A 25,608-nucleotide genomic window follows, 5' to 3' on the forward strand; every position below is an offset into this window, starting at 1 on the left:
AGTGTATCTTCTAGGTTATGGAAGTCTTAAGCTTGAAAGTGGCTTGAATATGAAACTAGAGAGAAGTTTAATTATTGGCAGATCAGTGACAGTGACAAATTGCTTTTCTTCCTTTCTAGTTATACATGGGAAGCAGTGGATACCAAAAATAACATGCTTTATAAAATCAACATCTGTGGAAATATGGGTGTTGCCCAGTGTGGACCATCAAGTGCTGTCTGTATGCATGACTTGAAGACAGACAGCTTTCATTCTGTGGGTAAGTAAAACTGCCATTAGCTTCCTACACGTGCGGGATCCTGATTTTGCAAAAATGACTCTATGTATGTAAGCTGTCTATTTAACTATATAAGCTGATAATCCATAATATGTAGTTTATATTTTATAGGAGTTCAAAGTGGTAGCAATGTAAATGTCTGCCCTGAGACAGCGTTAGGTTCCTCCCGTCCAGAGGATGCCGTGCAGTCAGTTGTTACGAAGATTGACGCGCCTTTGTGTTTATTGCTACAGGAGGATGTTTCCTATATGGCTCTGCCTTCTCCCGTTTTTTTCTTAAACTCTGTCTTTCCTTTTCTCTCTCTTTCCCCCCCATTTCCTCTGGCGCCCAACTCCCTTCCCGCTTGTATCTTTCTGCTTTCTGCTGTGGTGGATTGAGTCTCAGGCAGTATTTATTCACGTGGGGTCATAGATGGTCCCCCTAAAAATTAAATGGTCCTAAGGGCTTCCTCCCAGAGGAAGAAGCACAGACCTCTTTCCTAGGGCTCATTTTATTTGCCCAGCGGCCCTGGTGGTGGGTTTTTTTTTTTTTTTTTCGGTCGAGATCCCTTTCCTTTGGGAGGATAATGGATCCACATGGTTGATGGCCCTGCCACATTACATGGAGCATGAAAGGGGCAGATGTGTAAAGAGACGTGGGGCGGATGTGAAAGCAGGAGGTGTCATCCTCGGGGGTGGTGGCATGGGTGTCCGTGGTGACCTGCGACCCGGGCGTTTTCAGGGGTGAGGTCTGACGGTGTGGGTTGGGGCGAAGTGGACACGGCATATGACTGGTGATGATGGTGTGGCGCCAGGGAGAGGAGACTCGGTTTTGGAGTTGGGAGGGGCAGGTTCCTTTGGTAGCTCCATCTGTCATCTTGAACGCAAATTCCTAAGCACACTTGAAAGGGCTTTTTAGAAAGTAATGTTTAGAAAAAGAAGAGTGAGGTCTGGGAGGTCTGCTGGTCCAGCTCCAGTGTCTGCCTGGCTTCCCTCTCCCCCGACATGGAGACAGTCTAGACCGGGAACAGTGGTCAGAGGGATTTGGGGCCCAGGATAGAGATCTGAGAAAGCACCAGCTCGTTCTGAACTCCTGGGCCAAATTTTACTATTTTGTGATATACCTAAAACATTTGTGGGACTTCCCTGGTGGTCCAGTGGTTAAGAGTCCTCACTCCCAATGCAGGGGTCCTGGGTTCAATCCCCTGGCCAGGAAACTAGAGCCTGCATGCCTCAGCAAAGAGGCAAGTTTGCATGCTACAATTAAGACCCAGGGCAGCCAAATTAAAAAAAAAAAGAGTGCAAATGAGATCATCAGTTTCTTAATTTGAACAGTTCTTGAACAGTTCAGGGAGAGAGGCCCCAAGTGGGCCTGCTGGCTGGTGTTACTTAGGTTTTCAGGAAGAGGAAAAGTAGTTTTCCTCTTGATTTTACTATAGCATGGGCTATAGTATTTTTGGCTAGTGAAAGTGTGCTTCTGGTTTGTGGCAGTGCAGAGCAGTGTAACGTACCAGACACACACAAGTCACTAGGAGGAGGATTTGTGAAGTTGGCACAAAATTTGAGAATGACCAAGTTAGATAGGCTTTGGAAGCCCAGGCAGGAGAGTTGGTCTTTTCTGGGGCAGATAGTGGATCCGTTATAAATTCTTTGTGACGGTAATTGGGGGAGGTGATCTGATAAAATGTGTTTTTAGAAAGCTGGGCCTGGTGGACTAGGAGAGGTTGGTTGAAAGGGAGAGTTAAAAAAGATGAGTTGTTACCGGTTGACAATGATATAAAACAGCTGTTTCTAATCTCGTTTTACTCCCAGACACACATGACATACTTCTCCCGGGGCCTCAGACCCCCCGGGGGAGAGAATGGCATGCTGGATGACGTGTGCTTTCAGCACTGGCCGTTACTGCCCTGTCCTTCAACTCAGGAAAGCACACGGGTGTGAGCGAGCGAGAGCGACGTTAACACGAGCACAGGTCGTCTTGAATCAGATCTCATTTTGCTCATCTGTGTTATACAGTCGAAATAACTAAATTTGTTCTTGAAAATTTAGTTTTATAGCTAATCACTAAACTTGGTGTGCACTTACATGCCAGGTGTTCTAAGTAAAAAGTATCTCATTTAATTCATTCATCAACTTCTGGAGTAGATGATCTCATTTCCCTCATTTTATAAGGGAGAAAGCTGAAACACTGCATGGATAAGCAGCTCGCCAGAGGTTGTGTGGTTGTGGATTTGAATGCTGACAGGCCAGCTGCGGAGCCTGTGGACTTGCTTGGCTTCTTGCTCTGCGATCACAGTGTCCCATCAGACAGTTACAGCGCTAGTACGGGAGCTATGGTGGGTAACCTGAACTCCTGGCTCTTAGAGGACCGCTGGACGCTAACACCAATTTGCTAGAAAGGGAAGACAAACGTGGATTTTGGAAAATAGCCGCAAAGACTGGCGCTCCCAACAGATCAGAGAGAAGAGCTAGTTTAGCAACAGATCCAAACACATGAGAACTGAATGTATAACCTGAAATTTGGATATAATTAAGCTATATATCTCCTAGGAAGCAATACTAGACATCTCCTTTGTATTGTGTTACAGAGATTATGGATTAAGATTAAAAGTAAAAAGACAATAGAACATTGTGGGGGAAACCTAGTAAAATAGAAATATAATCTGAAGGAGGTAGGAATTTCTCTTAATGATAAGAAAAACAATGCAGGAGCAAAATGGCAAAGTCTCTAAGAACAGGCAATTCACAAAAGAAGAAATCCAGATGGTCAATTCAGCTTCATTAGTAAGCCAGGCATAAATGCAAATCAAAGCAATAATGAAATCTAGTTTTCCTTCAGTCACATTGGCAGAACTTTAAATGGTTGAATCATGGAATGCTGGCAGGCAGCCTAGAAACGGGCACATTCATATATTACTATAGGAAGATGATTGTCTCTAACCCTTGTGGGAAGAAAATTGTTGATGTGAGTTTTATAGTGCCCATAGTTTTTGTACTTACAAACAAATATTAAAACCTCAACTTTGGTCTAAATAATATTACATTATTTTTGATTAAAAAAATCCTGTATTAGTTCTTCCTTAGGCCAGTGATATTGTTACATATATAAATCTAGCAGAGTTTAGCAGTCATTTTTATGGGGTCAGTGAACAATCATTTGGTTCCATTTACAACCTAGTTGAATCATCTTCATCACATTTTACAATGATTTATGCATTTTATACATTTGATTTCTGTTTAAAGTACATCAGATAATCTGATCTGACGATAAAAGTTTAAGGATTAACAATAATTCTTATAAATTTAATAGTTTAAATGTAGAAATATGATAAACTTGAAATTCTCTTAGCTGTTCTAATATTGCCACAGTTCTAAATCAGTTGCTTAGTTTATAACCTCTGAATTAGATGTAACATTAAACATCACAAGTATATAAAAATACTGAATATGTTCACATTCCTCCTAACAGCTTTAATATTAATACCATGATTTTCATTTAATTAATCTTTCTGGAGGTTGAAAATTATGTATGCACTTCATGAAGGCTATTATAGCCCCTTTCACCAAGGTAACAGACCCACTGTTAAGTGAGGTTACTCACCACCAAAGCCTGGGATTCTGACTGGCTTCTTATAGGTGACCTGGGGGTAGCACAGAGTGTGAAATTCAGCTGCAGTCGCTGGTCACGTGACTTCATTTACTCCAAGCAGACTGACTCCTAACTTAAGGTTATACCTAATGATCCCTGTGTGCATTCACAGAAGTCTACAGCAGCAATCCAGGTTGATCACTAGATTTACTTTCATGTCTCTTAACATGTGAAAATACCATTTCTTCTTGTGCCTTGTATCTTTCATTTTCAAAAAAGATATAACTCTGTTAGATATATAAGATGATACCTGGTGATACCTGGTTGCCTTCTAGGTGTAACTCATATTTTTATCTCATTTAGAGTCTCCTGATAGTCTAGAATTATCTGTTACATTTAAAAACTTAGATTCCTGTAACGTCTGTTGTACATAGACTTTTGTACAAAAAAAATTCCCCGTAGCATTGAAAATTGTGGCAAATATGCTGAAACAGCCTAACCATGGGATAGTTCAGTACATTGTAGTATATTCTGATTTACTTGGTTAAATCGTAACATATATATGTATAAATTTTTTTTTTTTAAAAACAGCTAACACTTAATACTCATTTATTGATTTGTAACAAATATTTGAATGAATCAGTCACCAAAACGGACAAAAACCCCTTTTCTCACGGAGCTTACATTCTAGTGGAGAAGGAGGCACACAAGAAAGAAAGACAGTGGCTAAGTGGGATATTAAGACTGTGATGAATGCTGTAGAAAAGACGGGAAAGGCGGGAGTGCCAGGGGGCCTTGGGAGTGTGTGTTCAGGAATATTCAGCAGGGTGGGTGTTGCTGAGAAAGTGACATTTGAGCAAAGACTTGAAACTGAAAGCAGCGAATTACCTGGCTCCGGGGTTAGGGGGCGGCGGGAGGGTGGTGGGGGTGGTCAAGGCTAGAGGGAGGGAGGGTCTGAGCGGGCAGGAGCCAGAGTAGAAATCTCTTGCGGAGTGTTCATAGAAAGAGGAGCGGAAAGGTGAGGCAGGAGGCGGAGGCGAGAGCTGGGCAGGGGGTTCTCTTTTTGGCGAAGAACACGCGAAACGGTACACGTCGAAAGACACGATACAACAGAGCGGGGCGTGTTCCGCGAGGGGGCGGCCTGGCCGGAGCACGTCGCAGAGGGCTAGCGGCCCGGCTGGCAGGCCCTGAGCAAGGTGCTGAGAAGGCTCGGCGCCCGCAGGCTGGGCCCCGTGGCCGCCGGCGGAGGCGCGGTCGCCAGGCCGAGCAGCCTCAGCGAGGTCGGGTTGCGAGCTCGGCCGGGCTCGGCCGCGAGCGCCGAGGGCGGCAGGCGAGGCCCGGCCGGCCTGGCACGCGGCCTGGTCGGGCGGACTCTGGTGAGCGCGGCCGAGCGCGCAGGGTCTGCAGGACCCGGCGTGGCCTGGCCGGCGGCGCGTGGCTGGGGCTGGCGGGCGCGGGCGAGCGCTGCCGGACGGGCGCCCTGGCGCGCAGGGTCGAGAGGACCCGGCGCGGCCCGGGCTGCAGAGCGTGGCTGGGTCTGACGGGCTCGGGCGAGCGTGGCCTGGCGGGAGCCCTGGCGTGCAGGGTCGGGAGGACCTCGCGGGGCCTGGCCGGTAGCGTGTGGCCGGGTCTGGTGGGTCCGGGTGAACGTGGCCTGGTCTGGCGGGCCCGGGCGAGCGCGGCCTGGAGAGCCCGGCCTGGAGAGCGCTGTCTGGAGGGCCCAGCGCGTGGTCTGGCGGACCCGGCGCGGTCTGGCGGCCCCGGCCTGGAGACCGCGATCGGGTGGACCCGCCACTGCCTGGCGGGCTCGGCAAGTGCGGTTTGGTCTGGCGGGCCCAGGCGAGCGCGGCTCGGTCTGGGGGGCTCTGCCTGGAGGCTGCGGTCGGACAGGTCTGGCAGGCCCTGGACGCGCGGCCTGGTCTGGAGGACCCGGCCTGGAGAGCGCGGCCTGGAGGACCCGGCGCGGTCTAGTCTGGTGGGGTCTCGCCAGTGCTGTCTGGTCTGGTGGGCCCGGGTGAGCTCGGCCTGGTCTGGCGGACCTGGCCTGGAGAGCGCCGTCTGGAGGACCCGGCGCGGCCTGGCGGGCCCTGGCGAGCGCGGCCTGGCGGGCCCGGGGCGCAGGGTCTGAAGGACCCGGCGTGGCCTGGCTTGGAGAGCTCGGCCTGGTCTGGCGGACCCGGCCTGGAGAGCGCCGTCTGGTGGGCCTGGCGCGCGTGGCCTCGTTTGGAGGACCCGGCCTGGAGACCGTGATCTGGAGGGCCTGGAGCGCACGGTCTGGCGCGGTCCGGAGGACCCGGCGCGATCTGGTGGGCCCGGTGAGCGCGAGCTGGTCTGGTGGGCCCAGCGCGCGCGGCCTGGTCTGGTGGACCCGGCCTGGAGAGCGTGGTCTGGAGGACCCGGCGCGCGCGGTCTGGCGGGCCTGGCGCGGTCCGGTTGGCCGAGCGCGCGGTCTGGAGGACCCAGCGCGGTCTGGCGGACCCGGCCTGGAGAGCGCGGTCTGGAGGACCCGGCGCGGCCTGGCGGGCCTGGGCGGACGCGGCCTGGTCTGGCGGGCCCTGCCGGGAGACCGCGGTCTGGCCGGCACGGCGCGCGCAGCCCGGTCTGGAGGACCCGGCCTGGAGAGCGCGGCCTGGAGGACCCGGCGCGGTCTGGTCTGCTGGGGCCCCGCCAGTGTGGTCTGGTCTGGCGCGCCCGGCCTGGAGAGCGTGGTCTGGCGGGCCCGGCGCGCGGTCTGGAGGACCCGGCGCGATCTGGCGGGCCCGGCGAGCGCGGCCCAGCCCATTTGGCGCCGTCCTCGGGAGCTGGCCGTGGGCCTGGCGTGCTGGCCGCCGCCCCGCAGTCCTCGCCCGGCCTTCGTCCGGGGAGGACGGCCAGGCTGGCCGGGGTGCCGCGGGAGTCCGCCGCGGGGGCGCTGCCGCGGTGCACCGCGGCCTCTTGCCGAGTGCCGGGGTGGGCAATCGGTCCTGGCCAGTAGGCGGAGGAGCGGGCTGCAGGCAGGCTGGACGGGCGAGCGGGCGCGGTGCCGATGGGGCCTGACGCTGAGGGACGCCGCTGTCCCCAGCGCCGCGGCCGCGGAGCTCGGCCGGTCCGTCTCGGCTCAAGGCCAGGGCCCGTCTGGTCTGCGCGCAGGGCGAGCCCAGCAGTTATGAGGCGCCCCCGGGAGCTCTGGGCACAGGGCCGGATGGGGCCGCCGCGTTGGGGGGGACAGAGGCGCGGGGGAGGGTCTTTAAGGTTGGGGGGCTCCCCCCGCCCCCTGCCATGGCCCGGAAGCGCCCCCTTCTGGCGGCTGTGCGCACCGCCTCCCGCTGGCCGAGCCCGCCCCCCCCCCACCTCCTGCGCCCCGAGTCTCCTGGAGCGCGCGCTGCTGGGGCGCGGGAGGCCCCGCCCCGTCACCAGCTTCCCTGGGCACGCCCACAGTGGGCGGAGCCGCGGGGCGCTGTCCGCGGTCCCGGAGCCGCCTCCGCAGGCCTCTGAGGCTGTTGGGTCGCGAGAGAAAAAAAATTTTTTTTCAGAGCAACCTCCTGGAGTTTTAGGCGCGGAAGAACGATCCTGGCAAACCTTTGCCGCGGTTTAGACAGGCAAGGCAGAGAACCGGTGTACTGTTAAATCTGGTTCTATGGAGCCTGAAAGCCATTATTATCTCCTCTCCATTGGCGTCTTAAAATTTTTACCCCTTCCCCTCTTTTTCTGTTTTTTTTTTTTTTTCTTCTCCCCTTGCTTAAAGATCTCCGGTGTAGGTATCAAAGTAGACCAGTTGTAATCCTGAGGTCATGACACTCACTCATCATTAGTCTGTGAGCTAATCTTTTTTTCCGTTTTGTTTTTTAAATTAGTTGTTTTGGATAATGCAATGAAACCCTTCTCTCACAAAATCTAGGACCTTCAGAATAACCACTATCTCTCCATGCTCCTGTCTCTCCTCACTGGAGGTAATCATTTGCCCACATCCTGTATACCAACATTTCCTTTTTTCTCTCTTACTTTAGTCAGAGCCTGTCTGGCTGTATATGGTGTTTTTAACTTAATAAAAAGTGTATATCATGCAATGTGTAGTTTTGGAGGCGCTTAAGTGGTAACAGCATATTGCTAAAAAACAGCTGTATTGTTGTCTTTCCCTGATTTATTCCTCTGATGCCTATGTTGTAGTATTGTGTAGGTCTAGCAGGGTTGATTTATCCACTCTTCTTTTGATGGGCATTTGAGTTGTTTCCAGGTTTTCACTAGTGTGAAGAACACGAGATATTCTTTCACATGTTTTGGCTTTTGTTTATGTATTTACCTAAGAGTTGACTAGCTAAGGCATAGGGTATGTGATGTTCAGTGGTAGGACTCAGTGCCATGCCAACTTATGTACTGGTTAAACCAGTTCATACTTCCACCTGCAACACAGGAGAGCTCTGGGCTGTCTCTCCTTCAACATTTGGTACTTAATTTTTGTCCGTATAATGGCTGGGTTTGGTATGCCATGTGGTCTTGATCACCAGTGATGTTGAACATCTCTTTGTATTATGAAGATGTTTTTCTTCTGTCTGATCATGTCTTGCCCATTTCATATTGTTATCTATTGCATGTGATAACTTCTTTCCCTCTAGAAGCTTTAGAATTTTCTCTTTGCCTTTGATATTGAAATCGCCATACTATGACTTGGTGTGGGTTTTCCCCTTTTTCCTCTCAGCGTTTTCTCTCAGAGGTCATTTGTTTCCTTTTCTTTCCTAAAAGTATAAAAAATGATTTTGTTTTTGTGTATGAGTATATATATTCTTGATGCTAGTTCTTTGCCAGCTCAGTGTATCGGCTAGTTTATAATTTGTTTCTGTTTTCCTCAAGGTACTTTTTGATGAATGTAAACTTTTAAACTTAATAAAAAGTCAAGTTTAAAATTTTTTTGGTAGTTAATGCTTTAGAGTCTTCAATATTTTGCTGCATTAGGATTTAAAAGATAACTATATATTTTATTAAGAGAATTTAGTTTCTCATGTTTATATCTTTTAATCCATTTAGAGTTCATTTTTGTATACAATGGTAAGTGGGGATTCAGTTATCTTTTTGCCAGTGCAGATTGCTATTTTGTTTCCAGTTTTATCTACTGAACAGTCTCTTTGCTCACTGACTTGATACCTTGTATATCAAAGTTTGACTCAAGAACCCTGATGTCTGTGCTCTGTTCTGATGTCTTGATCTCTGTTCCAGTCTGTCTGTTCTTGTGCCAACTATCATCACTGATACTATATAGATTTTTTTATTATAATAATATCTCAGGCAAACTGAAAAGTGATCACCCCGATTTGTGGACTGTTCTAAACATTTTTGTTTTTACAGCGTGTATGTATGAAGTTATAGAAGGATTTCATCAGCCAAACTATATATTCTGATTTATGTTTTTGAAGATCAGACTGGGGCAAGATGGGTGGGAAAGGGAGGATGGTGAGGGACGAGACAGGAGTTGGAGGCGAGGGGTCCCATCAAGAGGCTGTAGCCAGAACACGGGTACCAGTGGTTGCAAGCGTCGTAGATGGAGAGACGTGGGTGGATCTGAGAAGAAGGCAGAAGTGCTGGGACTTGCCCGTGCTGACAGATGAGAGAAAGACAGAACTTCATGCCGTTTTCTTTGGGGCTTGAACAGCAGGAGGTGGGGCGAGGATGGCATTCCTGAGACAGAGAATTCTTGGGACAGGGCACTGTGTAAGCTTATAAGCTTTTCAGATGAACTGCAGTGCCATTTTTAGTGTGCTGGCACTTGGAAATAGCATTTGGTTAGGAATGTTTTCTAGCTTGCTCATGCTCTTTTCTCTCCGAATAGGTGACTCTCTTTTGAAAACAGCAAGCAGATCTCTTCTGGAATTTAACACAACAGTGAACTGTAAGCAGCAGAATCACAAAATTCAGAGTAGCATCACCTTCTTATGTGGGAAAACCTTGGTGAGTCCATGCGGAGTCACTTCATAATCTTTCTTTTAAAAACATTTGTCCCTGGGGCGTTCTTGCTGTCCTGGTATTCTAAGACAAGTAAGTGAGTAAAATTAAAAACTCAAGCAAACAGATAAACAGAAACCCCAACCAAATGACCACCATCATTAAAAACCAATAAGTAAGCAAATCCTAAGCCTATAGTTACAATGTTTAAGTGAAACTTGACCCACATCCTGTGTACAAGGACAATGTAAAGATTAGTGTGTTTAAACTCAAAGCTCTGTTTAATGTTTATGTTGCAGGCATAATTTTTTTTTCTTTCTGCATTTTCTTTTGATAGTTTTCAGGGCAGCGTGTTTGCTTCTTAAAGTGTTTTCTTTTCTTTTTTTTTTTCTCATTTACATTAATTGGACAAACTGACATCTATCAAGAAGAAACCTTGGCCAGTGGGTAATGGGGTGCCCAACTTTTGGGGTATTACTAGTGTTAAAATGGAACATAATTGTTTAAAGCATGACATTTGTCCTCACTCTCTGCATATTGTATGTGATATTTTAGTTTTAGTCTTTACTGTTTAGAAAGGGACTCTCAGCAAATGATTGCTAGCTTTTAGGAAAAACGATTTGTGTACATGTTCTACGAGTGTTCTGTAATCAGAGTAAGAATCCAAGTGTTTAGAAAAATCAGAGAGAGTGAAGCTCACGTGGCTACCAGATTGCTTTAAAATATCATATTTAGAATTTAGTGCTGTGACTGTTGCATTTTTAAGCCCATCCTGTCTTGTGTGAAGAACTTGAAAAATAACTCAGTATTGTTAATTTTGGGCCAGATTGTCTGTTGCACTCTTGTCCATGTTGAAACTTTGGGAAATAATCTGTTTGCAGTGGTATAAAATCTGGAGGTCTGAGTTACAGAGTAAGCTGTCGTTTGAATTTTAACTAACTTTTCTTGAGGAGTTCTGTGTTCATGCTACAAGAACCAGAATTTGCAGAGCTCCTTAGGCTTGCTCCGTGGAGTGTAGGGGTAAGTTCCCGCTGGGTCTTATCAACCAGCCACACCGTGGTCATCGCTGGTCCCCGTCTGTTAGAAGGGGCCCCCCTCCAGTGTGGGGGCGTTTAAGGAAGGCCGGTGTATGAGCTCGGTCAGGTCCAGATGGGCCTCCTCCATCGGCTTCCAGGAAGCATGAGGTCACATTTTCTGGCTTTGGTTTTGTTGGCATTTGGTTCAGAGAACATTTGGAGTTTGAGAGTGGAAGGTCTGCAAGGATTACTTCCCATGAGCTTACTGTACTCGCATAGCTGGGGCAGTAGAACAGTTTTGGATCAGTTAGAGCCAAATTCCATCATGATTTTATGAAGCTTTTGTCTCAGAAGTTTTGAGTTTGGGAACTTCTCACTCGGCTGACCTTGTTAACTAAAACAGTTGTGTGTTACTACCCCCCCGCCCACTGCTGCTAGTTTAAAATTTTTCGTTAGCCTTCATGGTTTCTAACTTTAGAAAAGGAGCACTTTACAATACGCAGTATGCTAACTTATTTTTACTTCTTTTAAAAATAGGGAACTCCCGAGTTTGTAACTGCAACAGATTGTGTGCATTACTTCGAGTGGAGGACTACTGCAGCCTGCAAAAAGAATATATTTAAAGCGAATAAAGAGGTAACAAGGGCCCTTCAGGGTTACATGCTTGTGAAGTACATTCTGGGACCTTAAGTGTTTGAAGTGCAGACACATACCTTTTTGAGGTAGAAGTCTGTTTTTGGTTTTCAAACTCCGTTTGAGCAGAGAGACCATATGATTTGGGCTTCCCTGATAGCTCAGATCTGCCTGCAATGCAGGAGATCTGGGTTCGATCCCTGGGTTGGGAAGATCTCCTAGAGAAGGAAACAGCAACCCACTGTAGTTATTCTTGCCTGAAGAATCCCATGGACAGAGGAGCCTGGCAGGCTACAGTCCATGGGGTCACAAAGAGTCAGATGTAACTGAGCAGCTGACACACATGCGCACAGGCACACCGCATGGTTTCCTTGATAACTTGTCCTGGATGGTTCTTACTTTTAGGACAGGGTGTTTTAAACACACAGGACAGACTGGAAATGGAACGGCTCACTCGCGTAGAGCAAGTGATTTCCTGGTTTCTGATGCCATGCATCTCAAGAACTAAGTCTCGAGTTGACTTTGGGGTTTAGATCACCACGCTGCCTGCAGAGACCATCTCCTTGGCCTGGGAGTGGCTTCTGAATGCATCTTGGATCCAGGTCAGGTGTGCCTGGCCCTTACATTCATTGCCAGCTCACCTCAGAGGCCAGATGACTGTCACTTCTTCCCTTGTTTCTCTGGTATCTGGCTCGTGTTCCTGGTGATCGATGAAGCACCATCCTCTCTAACCTATAGCCTCTGACTTTTCCCTGGCAGTAGAGGGGACAGAGGGCCCTTTCCTCTGCAGTTCTAGCATCCTGGGATTTCAAGGTGGCTTTCCCGTGTTCACCCAGGCAATAGTCTTCCTGGGTTGAGCATTCTCTTTTTTCTCTATTCGCTTTCTGTTCTGTAGAGTTGAGTTCAGAGACGCTCTTAGGAGCTAGGAACTGGGAGTGATCAGTTATGGGAGTAATCTGTCATTTATCTGATGGCCTAATACGTTGTCATTTAAGAAGGGCAAAAAGAGACGTTTGTATCTTTTTTTTTTAAAAGCCACATTAAGTTACAAATACTGAGCTGTCACCGATTCTTCAGATGTGGCCATCTCTAAAAGAAAAGATAGTCGGAGTGCCTCCTGTGTGTAAGGAACGTTCAATGGGAAGGAAGTTCAAACTGTGGAAGCAAAGAAGATCTAATGGAATAACACTAGTAGGAGATGGTGTCAGATTTAAACTTTGCATTTAACAACTTAGGTTAGACTCTTTGCCAATATTTCGTTAGCAACAGGTAAAGCATCCTTGAACCAGTGTGAAGTGCCTTCTGCTTTCCCAGGAGACCCCAGGCCCCATGGAGGTTCTCTCGGTCTCTGACTCTGCAAGCAATAGTTATTACCCCCATTTTTCCTGTTCTAACCGGGTCTCCCTTTTACCTTGCTTTGCTGAACTGACAGTTGTCTCCCACCACCTGAAGAATAATTACTTCCCCAAAGAAAGAAATGGTGACTTGTTTTTGGTTTTCTTTGTGTTTGTAGGTCAAGAAGTCACAAACTGCATCCTGTGTTTGTGCAGCCCCAGATCTAAGATTGTTTTTTTACATTTTTATAGGATTGTTAAAAAAAAAGCCGAGAATACACAGCAGAGACCTACGTCACTCATAAAGCCTAACATGTTTACAGAACGAGGGTGCTGACCCTGGACCTGAGCCGTTTTGGGGGGTGGAAATGGGGAGATTAGAGCCTATGTTTTTCTCAAAAGTGATGTTTAACTTTTCTTAGAAGCTGATCGAAAGATGCAGGGGGAATGTTGATTTGCTCCCAGTGACCTTTTCTTTGGGCTTGGTTGGCGGCAGGGCTTTTATCTGTTGAGTTTTCCTCTCTGGAGGGTTTCAGCGTCAGGAATGTCATTACATTTTGAAAACGCTGTTGCATTCATGGAGCCCATAGACTGAAGGTGTGGAGGACATCTGCTCTGTCTTAGGTGTAGATGAGTAGAAAGAACACAAGAGCCTGATGCTTTCCTGGCAGCTCAGTTGGTAAAGAGTCTACCTGCAATGTGGGAGACCCAGGTTTGATCCCTGGGTAGGGAAGATCCTCTGGAGAAGGGAATGGCTACCCACTCCAGTATCCTTGCCTGGAGAATCCCATGGGCAGAGGAGCCTGGGGGGTTCAGTTCACGCAGTCCATGGAATTGCAGAGTCAGATACGACCGAGTGACTGACACACGTGAGAGCCTGATGGCTGCTGCAGGAGTGTTGCTCTCACTCCCTGCAAGTCGTGGGAAAGCGTATTCCCTTTTCTTTGTCTTCAGTAGGATTTGATTGCATCATATAGGCTATACTATAACTTCAAAAATTACATTAAATGCAGAAACACTCATCATTCCTCTTTTAAAAAAAAGACAAACCTAGACTTGGTTTTGTGGCCATGTGGTCTTGACCGCCACCCATTCTTAGTGTCTCCTCATTGCTTCTGTTGTTTTGGCTTCATCAGATTTAGAATGGAGTGATGGGCAGAGAGCATGGGGCGGGGGTGGGCTCCAGAAAGTGTCGTCTAAACCCACCCGTGTCATGCTTTGCTTAGTGGATCCCGGTGGAGTCCTCTTAGATCGTAATTTCTTTACAAGATTGTGGACACACACCCCCTACCATTCCACCCCTAGGGAACACAGAAAACGCAGTCCTGGCAAGCGTGTGGGCCTAGCGGAGTTGCATAAATATGGTTAATGTACAGACGTACACCGTTAACAAGGGTGACTCAGTGTGCTGTGTGTGGAGCTGGCAGAGACCCCCTTTGCCGGCCGCCGCATTCCCGGGGCTGATGAATGTCTCCATTGCTCGGCTCAGTGGAGCAGGAAGTGGGAGGACTCTCCCCAGGAGCCTTGCTTGTTTTTCCGACGCTCGCTCCAATTCTGGGGGGCGCTGCGTCGGGCGTGTCTCCTGTTCCTTCCTGGAGTTGAGACACGGCCAGCAGTTGCTTGTGGCCTTGAGCTGGGGGGGTCTGCAGGCCTGGCTCACGGGGATCCGTCTAGCCTTGGGGTGACACAGAGCTAGTTTGAGGCAGGTGGCCCCTCTCCCCGCCTGCTGGGTGCTGTCCTGCTCACTCTCTTAATCTCGCAGCTGGAAAGTTGCTTCTTGTCTCCTGTCTCACCAGTCAGCCCAATTCCATCCCCCTCCTCTGAGTTAACACATTTCTGTTAACTGTATTACTCTGCTAGGGACTGGCAAGCTTTGAATTTGCAGGATCAAGGACGTGGGTTACTTCCACTGGAGCTTCGTCACGGTCTGCGGTCATCCCGCTCGTGCACTTCGATGGCCTTTCGGCAGGACGTGGTGCCAGGCGTGGCTTCTGGCCTCCTGCCCTCAACCCGCTCTGTGCCTGTGCCTGCCCTCCTTGGCTGGCATCGGGCTGTCTGGTCAGTGTCGCAGGCAGCGGGAAGCTTTGCTCTAAGGGTCTGGTTGGCATGAGTTTGGGTCCGCCTCCCCCACCTCCGCCGAGGGGGTGCGAGTCCTTGGGTTTAATCCAGTAGCTCTCTCTGAAGTCTCTGCAAACAGAACAGGGGAAGAGGGTTAGTGGGTCAGAGCATTCCTGCAGGGTTGATAGCATCTTTCCGAGAAACATTTAAAAGCTAAACATTAACATGAAGCAGTTAACCTTTGTAAATGAACCTGCCTGTGAATAGCTTCAGTTTTCCAAATAAACAGTTTAAGGAAAATTACCCAGTGGAAATGATGAAATAGACTATCGATCCTTTGAAATGATTTGCAGAGAACATGAGATTTTAGAATATTTCTTGGCTAAGGCAGTTAACACGATGTGGTGTATTAGTTTGCAGTTGAGATTTGGGGGCTGTTTTACATAAACTTGGTGACCAGGCATTTCCTCAGGGGCACACCTGTGGGCTTGGCCGCTTTACCTTCAGAGTTTGGTGGAGCTTGGAAAGCACAGGGTCTTGCCCGCTATAATGGGTTTCATGTGTAACCTTCCCCTGGACCCCTTTTTCCTCCCCGCCACCGGTTTTATTGAGGTGTAATTCACAAATAAAATTGCATATATTTGAAGTGTACAATGCAGTGGTTTGGTTTAGTTCTCAATTTTTTAAAAACAGAGGCCATTCTTTTATAGAGATGAGAGAGTACATGTGAGTTAGAATCCAGTAGGGCTTCCCTGGTGACTCAGATGGTAAAGAATCTACCTGCCAATGCAGAAGACCTGGGTTCAATCCCTGGGTCAGGAATATCCCTTAGAGAAGGGCATGGCAACCCACTCCAGTATTCTTTTCCTGGAGAGCCCTGTGGGCAGAGGAGCCTGGTGAGATACAGTCCCTGGAGTGGCAAAGAGTCAGAGGCGACTGAATGACTAACACACACTCACAAGCGTGGGCCAGATGCCCAGAGGAGGAACTTCAGGCTCCAAGCCATGTCCTGAGCCTTGCTTGGGGCCACAGCAGTGACAAAGCCCCCCGTCCTCAGGAGCTCACTCGCACGTTAGCAGGTGGAGGTGTCTGGTGACAGACACCAGTGCAATGAAGAAAAAGGGTAGGGGAGGCGCAGAGAGAGCTGGAGATGTTGAAAAGGCCACGCCAAGCAGGTGACGCTTCCCCCGGGGCCTGAGCAAGGTGAGAGGGGATGCCAGGGACTATTCCAGGCAGAGGCAGCGTCACTTCCCTGGGCTGAAGTGCCCCTCGAGGCCAGTGTGACTGCGTGGAGTGGTCCCCAGGGAGAAGCTGGGATTGCACCCTCAAGGTGATGGGAAGTGGCCCCTGGTGGATTTTGAGCAGGAGTGGTGTAACTCAGGGGAATTTTACTTTAAAAAAAATATTTTTTTTTGAGTTTTTTCTTCTTAAACTCTTTTATATTGAGGAATAGCTAAGGGACTCAGCAATATATATATACCTGTACCCACTCTCCCCCAAACTCCCCCTCCCCTGGTGGATTTTGAGCAGGAGTGATGTGACTCGAGGGAATTTTATTTAAAAAAAAAAAATTTTTTTTTTTTAGTTTTTCCTTTTTAAACTTTTTTTTTTATATTGAGGAATAGCTGATCAACATCACTGTGATGGTTTCAGGTTGAATAGCGAAGGGACTCAGCCATGTATACACAGGTACCCATTCTCCCCCAAACTCCCCTCCCATCCAGGCGGCCACAGGACATTGAGCCGAGTTCCCTGTGCTGTACAGCAGGCCCTTGTTGTGGGTCCACTTTAAATTCAGCAGGGTGTATGTGTCGATCTCAAACTCCCTAACCCTCCCTTCCCTCCGTCCTTCCCGGCAACTGTACGGCAACTGTAAGTTCATCGTCTTATGTCTGTGAATGTGTTTTGTAAGTCAACTGAGCTGCATAGTGTCTTTTTAGATTCTGCACATCAGGCATGTCATACAGTATTTCTCCTCTGTCTGACTTAACTTCACTCAGTATGTGACAATCTCTTGTGACTTGGTGGAACTGTTAAAGGGTTGATCTGGTGGTTGTAGAGATGTTGGCTCAGAGTCGGGTACATGGAAGCTGGAACCTAGAGGCCCCCTTAAAAGAGATCATTGCAGGCAGGAGAGGACTTGCTGCCAGGGTGATGTGAGGTGGTTGCTAAGGGAGGGTAGGGACAGGGAGCCATGAGTGAGGACCCTGATGGGAACGGACCGTGTGGCGGGGAGGGAAGGGGCAGGCAGGAGATGCTCATGGGAGCAGCCGGAGCCCTGCAGGCCTTGATTATGCCGTCCTCGGGGGCCTCATTGGAGACCTGAGGCATGGAGCCCGGTGTCATGTGGCAGAGGTCGCAGGCTTCGCCTCACCCCTGCTCCCCACCCCGCCAAGGCGTGTGTGGAAGCCCCTCCTTCTCCCTTCTCTCTCCCAGGTGCCCTGTTACGCTTTCGACAGAGAGCTCAAGAAGCACGATTTAAACCCACTGATCAAGACCAGCGGTGCTTACTTGGTGGACGACTCTGACCCGGACACATCTCTGTTCATCAATGTCTGCAGGGACATAGGTCTGTGTCTGAGGGCGTCGGGTGTGGGAGTGGGGGAAAGATTTCTTTAGAGGCTTCAGTGCCTTTGCCCTGGCACTGTAGGGTTCCCATCCATGGCTCCGGGAGGAAGGGGTACATCCCTTAGCCGCCAGCCACGTCCCATGTCCCTGCTTCCCAGCCGCTCCTGCGGACAAGGGGCAGAGCCAGCGTTCCAGTGCTGCGTCCTCGCTTCCCAGCTGCCCAGCCGGGCAGAGAGCTCATCCCGTTGTCCACTTTCAGAGTGGGCCTTGGCTTGCCCAGGGTCTTGGGATGGGATCCTACTTGTCCTTGTTTCCAAATTTCTATTACCTTATATTGGAGACTTTAAGAAAATTTGACAGTTTTTACAAGAGCCCCTGGACCCAAGGTTTGAGTGTGATTGCTGTGCCCGGCGCGTGGTCTGATGCAGTGTCACATGTTACCTCTTCCAGAGGTGCTCCGGGCCTCGAGTCCACAAGTGCGCGTGTGTCCCACCGGCGCGGCCGCCTGCCTGGTGCGAGGGGACCGCGCGTTCGACGTGGGCCGGCCCCAGGAGGGGCTGAAGCTCGTGAGCAATGACAGGTCAGTCTGCTGCTGGCAGGGGCAGTCCTCAGCAAGAGCCTGGCTTTTTCAGGGGAGCTGCAAGAATACCCCTTTTCAACAGGGCTTGAGAAAGGCCTTGCCAAGTGACTACTACTTCACACGTGCTTGTAAACTTACTGGTCATTGCTTGAGTCGCACATTCTTGGTGACTTTCTAATCATTTCTTCCTTAGAGCAGGAACACATTTATCGCGATGCAGCCCGCATCCATCCATATGGTTTCCATTTTATGAGCTTGCCACTACCTTATGGTGTGTTTGAGTGTCTTCCCTGCTTCATCACCCCTGACATTGGTTTTATGTCCATAGTTTTATCTCTTCTTTAAAAAAAAACAGTCCTGGAGGGCAAGCGGCAGGAGGGCCACTTTGCCGTTGTTCTTCTGGGTACAGTTTGCTTCCCGACTGGGGTCCGGTGGGCCCCCTAGCCCGCCGTGGGCCCCCTAGCTTCCGGCAGGGGTGGTTCATTTTCTCTTAAGGAGCCCTGCTGTTGACACACACTCTCCTCCTGACTTGGGTTTGCCTCTGGCTTGGCAGAGAGCTTGCTGTCTCCGGTGGGTCCCACATGACCACGTCCTGAACTTGGAGTGAGGATTTTTATCCACTCTCTGTTCCCGGGGCCCTTTGGTAGACGTCTCGCCGCACCTGCTCCCGTCTGGAACTCGTGGTGTGTCAGCGTGTGCAATTATAGACTGCACTCTGTCCCCAGAAAACACTGGCGCGTGACCTAAATTGAAGCATGCTGGGAGATTCCCACGTGTGCGAGTGTGTTCGCCTGCCAGGGCCGCCCAGGCAAAGGGCTGCAGGATGCCCAGGCAGCTCCTCTAGCTCCCTCTCAGCTCTGGAGGCTGAGATGTCTGCAGGGGGCGTGGTGAGGGGCTCCTCCTGAGACCCTTGGTCTCAGCTTGTGGACGGCTGCCTCCTCCCCATGTCCCCTCATGGTCTTGGCCTGTGTGTCTGTGTCCCGAGCCCCTCTCCTTATAAGGACAGCTGTCCTGTCTCGGGGGCCCACTCCAGCGACCTCATCTTCATCCTCTCCTCCAAGGCCCCCCGTGTCCAAATACAGTCACGTCGGGGGTGCTGGGCATCGGGGCTTCCGCTTGTGAAATTTGCGGGGGCAGACTTCAGCCTCTTGCCCTGTCTTCAAGTGATAAACGGGCTCTTCTTCCTGCTGGCAGGGGCTGGAGAGGACTCTGGAGAGCATGGGCATGGAGCGAAAGCCCGAGGTCACCTTCAGAGACCAGGAAGGTTGTCTGTTTTTGGTGCCTCCGTGGCCACAGCCTGCAGCAAGGCCAGCGCCCCACGGGCCTTTCCAGGGTCTGTCTCCCTGCCAGTGGGAGGCCATGTGGCCAGTGCTCTGGGCGGTCGTCGGGTTTAAAAAGGAAAGTCCTCGGTTTGCATTGAAGAGTTGTCATTTAGAGAGGAAGTGGTCGTGCAGCCTTGTGGGCTGAAACGCACTTGGCCAGCTGGGCTGTGTTTGTTTTGTTTGTTAGATGGTTTATGATTTTGTTCCTTGTCCTCCCGACAGCTTTTCTAAGAACTTAAGTTTACATGGTGATTATTTGACTTTTTTTTGGGTTTTGTTTGTTTTTTGAGAAAGTACAGCAGTCATTGAAGTTCACTTAAATTTTATGTCCCCCAAATGAAAATAAACGCGAGTGAGTCTGTCCTGTGGTTTCTTTTATGTCTGTGACCTGCATCTGTTCTCCTCTCGCTTGAATGAGGGTGCTGAGGGCAGAATGAGGGCTGTGATGTCTGCGTTGCTCACCCCCACTCTCTCCCCGATGTGTGCATCTCCAGGCTCGTCCTGAGTTACGTGAAGGAAGGGGCCGGCCAGCCCGACTTCTGTGACGGCCACAGCCCGGCGGTGACCATCACGTTCGTGTGCCCGTCGGAGCGCAGAGAGGTGAGTGGCTTGACCTGAGCTCTGCACCCCAGTGGTGTTCAGCAGTCCTGCATCTGGGGGTCCTCGTGCAGAAGACGAGCCACCGTGGACGTGGAAGCCAAGCAGGCCCGGGCTGGACCCAGCTGTGTGCTGAACGTGCCTGGCTGGCTGTGTGCTATTTCGCAACCAGCCCGAGGGACCTCCGTCTACACCCACAGGATGGTGTTTTTGTTCAAGGGTCGCGCGGGATGACCTCCAGTGGTTCAGGGACAGATTTTTTTTTTTTTAAAACTTCACAGCGAGGCGGATGTCAGTAAATATTTAAAAAAAAAAAATGTACATATGACCCTGAATCTGTGGATTTCACGTGTCTGTTGACTGCTTCGGGTGAGGCAAGGTAAAAACGGCTAAGTGGTTTTAGGAGCGTAGTAAGAAGCGAGTCATGCAGATGGCGTGTAGGCCTGGCAGACAGCGCTCTGGGGTTCCGGGGGTGGATCCCGGTGTAGGGGAAACGAGGGCCCGAAGGGAGATTCCTGTAGCCTCAAGAGAAGCGCGTTGGCCCCCTCACCTGCCTCCTGCCCCCTGCCCATGGGCAGATTGATGTCTCGCTGTTTACTCAAATTCCAGTGCCCGCTGTAAACTCCTTGAGGGTAGGGCCTTGCATCTGCTGTGTCCTTGGGCCCCGGGCCAGCGCAGTCCCTCAGGGCCTCTGCTGCTTAAGTGTCTTTGCAGATGGCAGTGCTGCTGAAGGGAGGCGTCCCCAGGGAGGAAGGGTAGGGCTTTCCTCCAATTTATTTCTGCCTGTCCTCCCCGCAGAATGAAGTAGGAGGAACGGAATTCTTTTGCCAAAGAATGTCCTCCCCCAAACAAACGTGGAATTTCTCTGCTTTCTGGCTGGCAGCTGGCCGTTTTGTGTGTGTGTGTGTGTGTGTGTGTGTGTGTGTGTGTGTTGCGGGTGGGGTGGTAGTGGAGAATGAGACTACAGTGCGGGTCCAGCCAGACTTCCGGGGCTGCATGGTGTCAACTCAGCCAAGACCCGGCGGGCCAGTAACCGACACTGGTCCCGCATGTGATTGTGAGGAGTGTCATTTATACTCTTTTTTTGCATGTATTTGTGTATTTCTTCTTTCCATCCTACAAGTGGGAATCAGAATCAGGGAGATGTTCTAAGGCAGCCATGGTCTCAGCGTTTCCCCCTCTGATCTGTGCCACGTCCAGCGAGCCTCAGTCCACACTCTCACGAGGGAGACGGTGGGGAGTGCCCCTCCACGCGAGGCGGTCGAGGCCAGTGTGTCCACCGTGGAGCTTACGAGGTTCTGTGTCCAGCCTGACTGTCGCCTGGGCAGAGCTTGGGTGACTTAGGCCCGGGGCCCTTAATACTTAGAAGGTTTATTGAAGCATTTTCACCGGCTCATTAAATGCTTTTAGGAGCTGGAACTTTAGTAAAACGTTCACCTTGTCACATAAATCTCTTTTAGAAAGCTTTACTTGAATTTACATACTGTAAAAATTTGCCCAGCCTAAGTGCAGTTTAATGGTTATTAGTGCACTAACCGAATTGCACAATTATCGCCTCAGAACTTTTCCATCACCCAGAGAAGCCTCGTGCCCAGCCACCATCACCCCTTGCTCACCCAGCCTTGGCCGCCGCCGCGAGCCCCCCCCCGCCCCTTGGCCTCTGCCTTTCCCGACCTCCCACGTACATGGAGTCACACCCCACACGGCCTTGGGCGTCCGGCTGCTCTCGCTCAGCTCTCGATCCACATCTCTGTTTGTTTGTCAGGCTGCCCTCAGCCAAGGGGTTAGTTAGGGCATCGATTTCCTGAGTAAGCGGTCGGGGCTGGACTTGGACCTCTGCAGCTTGCTGGCCACGTGATGGTAAAACTGGCACTGGGCCTCATGCCTGGCATGCAGCAGGTGTTCAGTAAGCATTGGCAGCGTGACGTGCCCACAGGCAGCACGGCTGCCCCTGATGCCGGGGCCGGGGAGAGGACCGCTTCCCCAGGGACGTCAGAAGGGTGGCGCTGCGCCCTTGTTCACAGTGACTTACTGCTCAGCACCCTTCCCAGAGGGTGGCTTTGTGGCGGGGGGTGACAGCCTGGCCCCACCCGGGAGCAAAACTGATCTGAGTACAAGTGAAGCCTGCCCAAGACCCTGTGAACATTCCTAGGAAGGGGCTAGGGACCATCTCCCCTGTGGACATTCATAAGAAGGGGCTAGGAACCATCTCTCTCGTGGACATTCATGAGAGGGGGCTAGGGACCATCTCTCCCGTGGACATTCATAAGAGGGGGCTAGGGACCATCTCCGCCATGGACATTCTTAGGAAGGGGCTAGGGACTGTCTCCCCCATGGACTTTCATAAGAGGGGGCTAGGGACCATCTCCCCTGTGGACATTCCTTGGAGGTGTCTAGGGACTGTCTCCCCCCGTGGACATTCCTAGGAGGGGCTAGGGACCGTCTTCCCTATGGACATTCCTAGGAGGGGCTAGGTTCCGTCTACCCCATGGACATTCCTAGGAGGGTCTAGGGACCGTCTACCCCATGGACATTCCTAGGAGGGGCTAGGGACCGTCTTCCCTATGGACATTCCTTGGAGGCGTCTAGGGACCGTCTTCCCTATGGACATTCCTAGGAGGGTCTAGGGACCGTCTACCCCATGGACATTCCTGGGAGGGGCTAGGGCCTGTCTCCCCAGGTGCGCACAGATGCAGTGATTTCCACCCCCCTGGTTGGGGGCAGGGGGTCCATCTGGCACCTGTGACAGAAAGGAGTGAACAGACCACAGGCCCTTCACACATTGTGACTGCTCACCAGGGGCATGGTGGGGCAGGGGAGACTGCATTCAGGGTGGGCTCCCAGGCTGAAGTTTGCATGTGACTCTGAAAGGGACCAGAAGAGCTGCGAGGAAGCAGAATAGTCACGAGTCAAATCATCACAATCCGTTATGGGCCATGCGGTACTAGAATGAGAACAATGGTAAAGCCCAGCAGCACACCCTTGAGCTTTTCCGGAAGCAGAGAAACTCTGTCTGCATTTGAGCCGTGTGAATAAAACGAATCTTTCTCCCTTTTTCTCCGGGTTTGCGGCAGGGCACCATTCCCAAGCTCACAGCGAAATCCAACTGCCGCTTTGAGATCGAGTGGGTCACCGAGTACGCCTGCCACAGGGATTACCTGGAAAGCCGGAGCTGCTCCCTGAGCAGCGCGCAGCATGACGTGGCCGTCGACCTCCAGCCGTTGAGCCGGGTGGAAGGTGAGCTGGGGGCCGGGAGGGGGCCCAGGCCGAGCACCCCCTGCCTCAGGGCGGGCGCTGCAGGTCAGACGGGAGGACGCTGTGGCTGTCCCAGGCCTGTGCGCTTCGCGAAGCCCCTTCTCGTGTGTCCCCCTTTCCTTAGCCTCAGACTCCTTGTTCTACACCTCGGAGGCGGACGAGTATACATATTATTTGAGCATCTGCGGAGGAAGCCAAGCGCCCATCTGTAATAAGAAAGATGCTGCAGTGTGCCAAGTGAAAAAGGCAGATTCCACTCAAGTCAAAGTGGCCGGGAGACCCCAGAACCTGACCCTCCGGTGGGTATGGCCCCCGCTTGACTCTCAAGGGTGTCCTGCATGTCCCTGTGAAGCCTAACACACTCCCCTGCCAGATGCCTGCTTCCATTTTCCACAGGGAAGTCACCTAAGCACAGGGAAGTCAGCTAAGCTGGCATTTTTTTTCCTGCTTGAGTCAGGCAAGTGCCGTTCGTTCCTGACCCAGGGGGAAGTTTTCCTGGCTTCACACTACCACTGCTTCTGTTAGTACGGTTTGTTTTATGATCTGTTGTTTGTAGGGAACTGTACTGTAGCAAGGTTACATGGTAAGTTGATGTGGCTTTGGCGTTTTACAACTTACGTTTTTTAGAAGTTTTGATTTTTCTCTGGCGGTTTGAGAAATCTGAAACACCACTGGCATCACATCCAAGAGTTGAACAACCAGGAGAATGCATTCAGGACAATTCTCCTGAGCCCTGAAATCAGGACTTAGCTTCACAAAAGCTTTTATCAAAGCGTTAGTTCTCTGAAATTGTCATCTGGGGTCCCTCTGTCAGACTTTCTGTGGCAGTTGCTGGTAGAGCAGTGTCTTCTTGGGCATAAATTATTTTGTACAGAACCCCAAAATGAGAGCAGAAGAGTCCCCATGTTCCCGGTAGAAGCTTTCGTGCTTTCATCCAGCCAGTTATCACTTTGAAGTGAGAGGATGACAAGCGCATCCATTTGGGGCTCTTTTCCTCTGAATGGTCCTGCCCCAGACGGCGGGAGCGTGTCCCCACCTGTTTGCGTCTGTGCTGGTCTATGGATGGTGTGCAAAAGTCTTATGTAGAAATGCTTAGACGTTCAAGTTTCTTTCTTGGTTCTACCAAACGTGTGTGTGTGTGTGTATGTTACAAAAACCTAGGTACTCGGATGGAGACCTCACCTTGATCTATTTCGGGGGTGAAGAGTGCAGCTCCGGCTTCCAGCGGATGAGTGTCATCAACTTCGAGTGCAATCAGACAGCAGGTGAGTGCGCTTGGAGACAGTGGCGGCTCTGCGTCGGTGGGCTGGGTTCGTGGAAGCAGAGGGCTGGGGGGGTGGTCAGACCTTCTCCTGCAGACGGGGCCCCACAAGGTCCCCTCTGTGGTAGTGGGCAGGAGGACCCCCCCCACCCACCCAGCCAATGGTGGACACACACATCCTGTTTTCATTTTCTGTTTGTTCTGGGAGTGGGCCCGGCACTCGCCTCGCCGGGAAAGCCTTTCTGTCCCGCGTTCAGCTCTCACTGGGGTGTGGACGGAGCCTGAGGCCTGGGCTGCTCACCACCTTCTGATGGGTTGTCACGCAACAACTCTGCTTCCAGGAAACGAGTTTCTAGGTGAACCTTTCTGCAGTTGGTTGCCCTGCTATAGAAGTTGGATTCCGGGGATTGTAAGAGGCCACAGGGCGTCTTTAAGTGGAGTGGAGGGCTTCCCTAGGGGCTCAGATAGTAAAGAATCAGCCTGCGATGCAGGAGACCTGGGTTTGATTCCCTAGGTTGGGAAGATCCCCTGTAGAAGGGAATGGCAGCCCACTCCGGTATTCTTGCCTGGAGAATCCCGTGGACAGAGGAGCCTGCTGGGCTACAGTCCATGGGGTCCACGACTGAACAACTGACACCCTGAGTCTTTCTAAGAGACTGAGAAGCTTCCCCGAGGCCACCGTGGCACTGCCGTTTCTGTTCCCACTCCAGCGATCCTCCATGCAGCTGGGGTCTGTTGAGAGGTGATGGGCTTCTCACCCTCATCAGAGCGCTATCCCCTCCCAGGCCCCCCAAACGGTGACCCCCCCCGCTTCTCTGCATGCTGGCCGGGCCTCAGCCCAGAGCTGCAGCCTGGGAACCACCCGAGTCCGGCCCTGTCCGCGTAACCGGCCAGCTCGCCCCATCCCTCCACCCCGAGGGGCCCCTGGTTCCTCCCTCTGTTTGTTTTGTACGTTCCCATGGAAGAGCTTTAACCTTCTAGTCCCGGGGCAGGTTCCTACGTGATTTACCGGGGGTCTGGGAGAGGCAGCCGTGCATGGCGGGAGCCGAGCTTTAGAGGCAGGTGTCTGGAGGTGAACACGGGCAGGAGAGGGGGTGACTCGCCCCTGGGGCACAAGCAGAGACTCACCTGGCAAGAAGCAGGTGGGAGGGCCTCAGGGCGCCCCTCGGTTCCCATTGCCCCCCGCCGCCATCCCTGTGGTTCACGGCCCTGCTTGTGGTCCGTCAG

At 51.2% G+C, this 25,608-nt stretch overlaps 1 protein-coding gene and 1 long non-coding RNA gene across 2 annotated transcripts in view; one reads left to right on the top strand and one right to left on the bottom strand.

The window, feature by feature from the left end:
• The window catches only part of IGF2R (insulin like growth factor 2 receptor), a 102,527-nt gene that overhangs the window by 18,783 nt on the left and 58,136 nt on the right, over positions 1–25,608 (top strand). The window contains 9 exon segments of the mRNA NM_174352.2: positions 120–259; positions 9,645–9,763; positions 11,311–11,409; positions 17,235–17,367; positions 17,817–17,946; positions 19,763–19,868; positions 22,940–23,102; positions 23,245–23,419; positions 24,282–24,385. Coding sequence (NP_776777.1) covers positions 120–259; positions 9,645–9,763; positions 11,311–11,409; positions 17,235–17,367; positions 17,817–17,946; positions 19,763–19,868; positions 22,940–23,102; positions 23,245–23,419; positions 24,282–24,385 — 1,169 coding nt within the window.
• AIRN (antisense IGF2R RNA noncoding) lies at positions 3,439–4,330 on the bottom strand. Its single transcript, NR_104052.1, has one exon. It is a non-coding gene; the product is annotated as an antisense IGF2R RNA noncoding (long non-coding RNA).

This window comes from Bos taurus, chromosome 9 (genome assembly GCF_002263795.3).
Source record: "Bos taurus isolate L1 Dominette 01449 registration number 42190680 breed Hereford chromosome 9, ARS-UCD2.0, whole genome shotgun sequence".
Lineage (NCBI taxonomy): Eukaryota > Metazoa > Chordata > Mammalia > Artiodactyla > Bovidae > Bos > Bos taurus.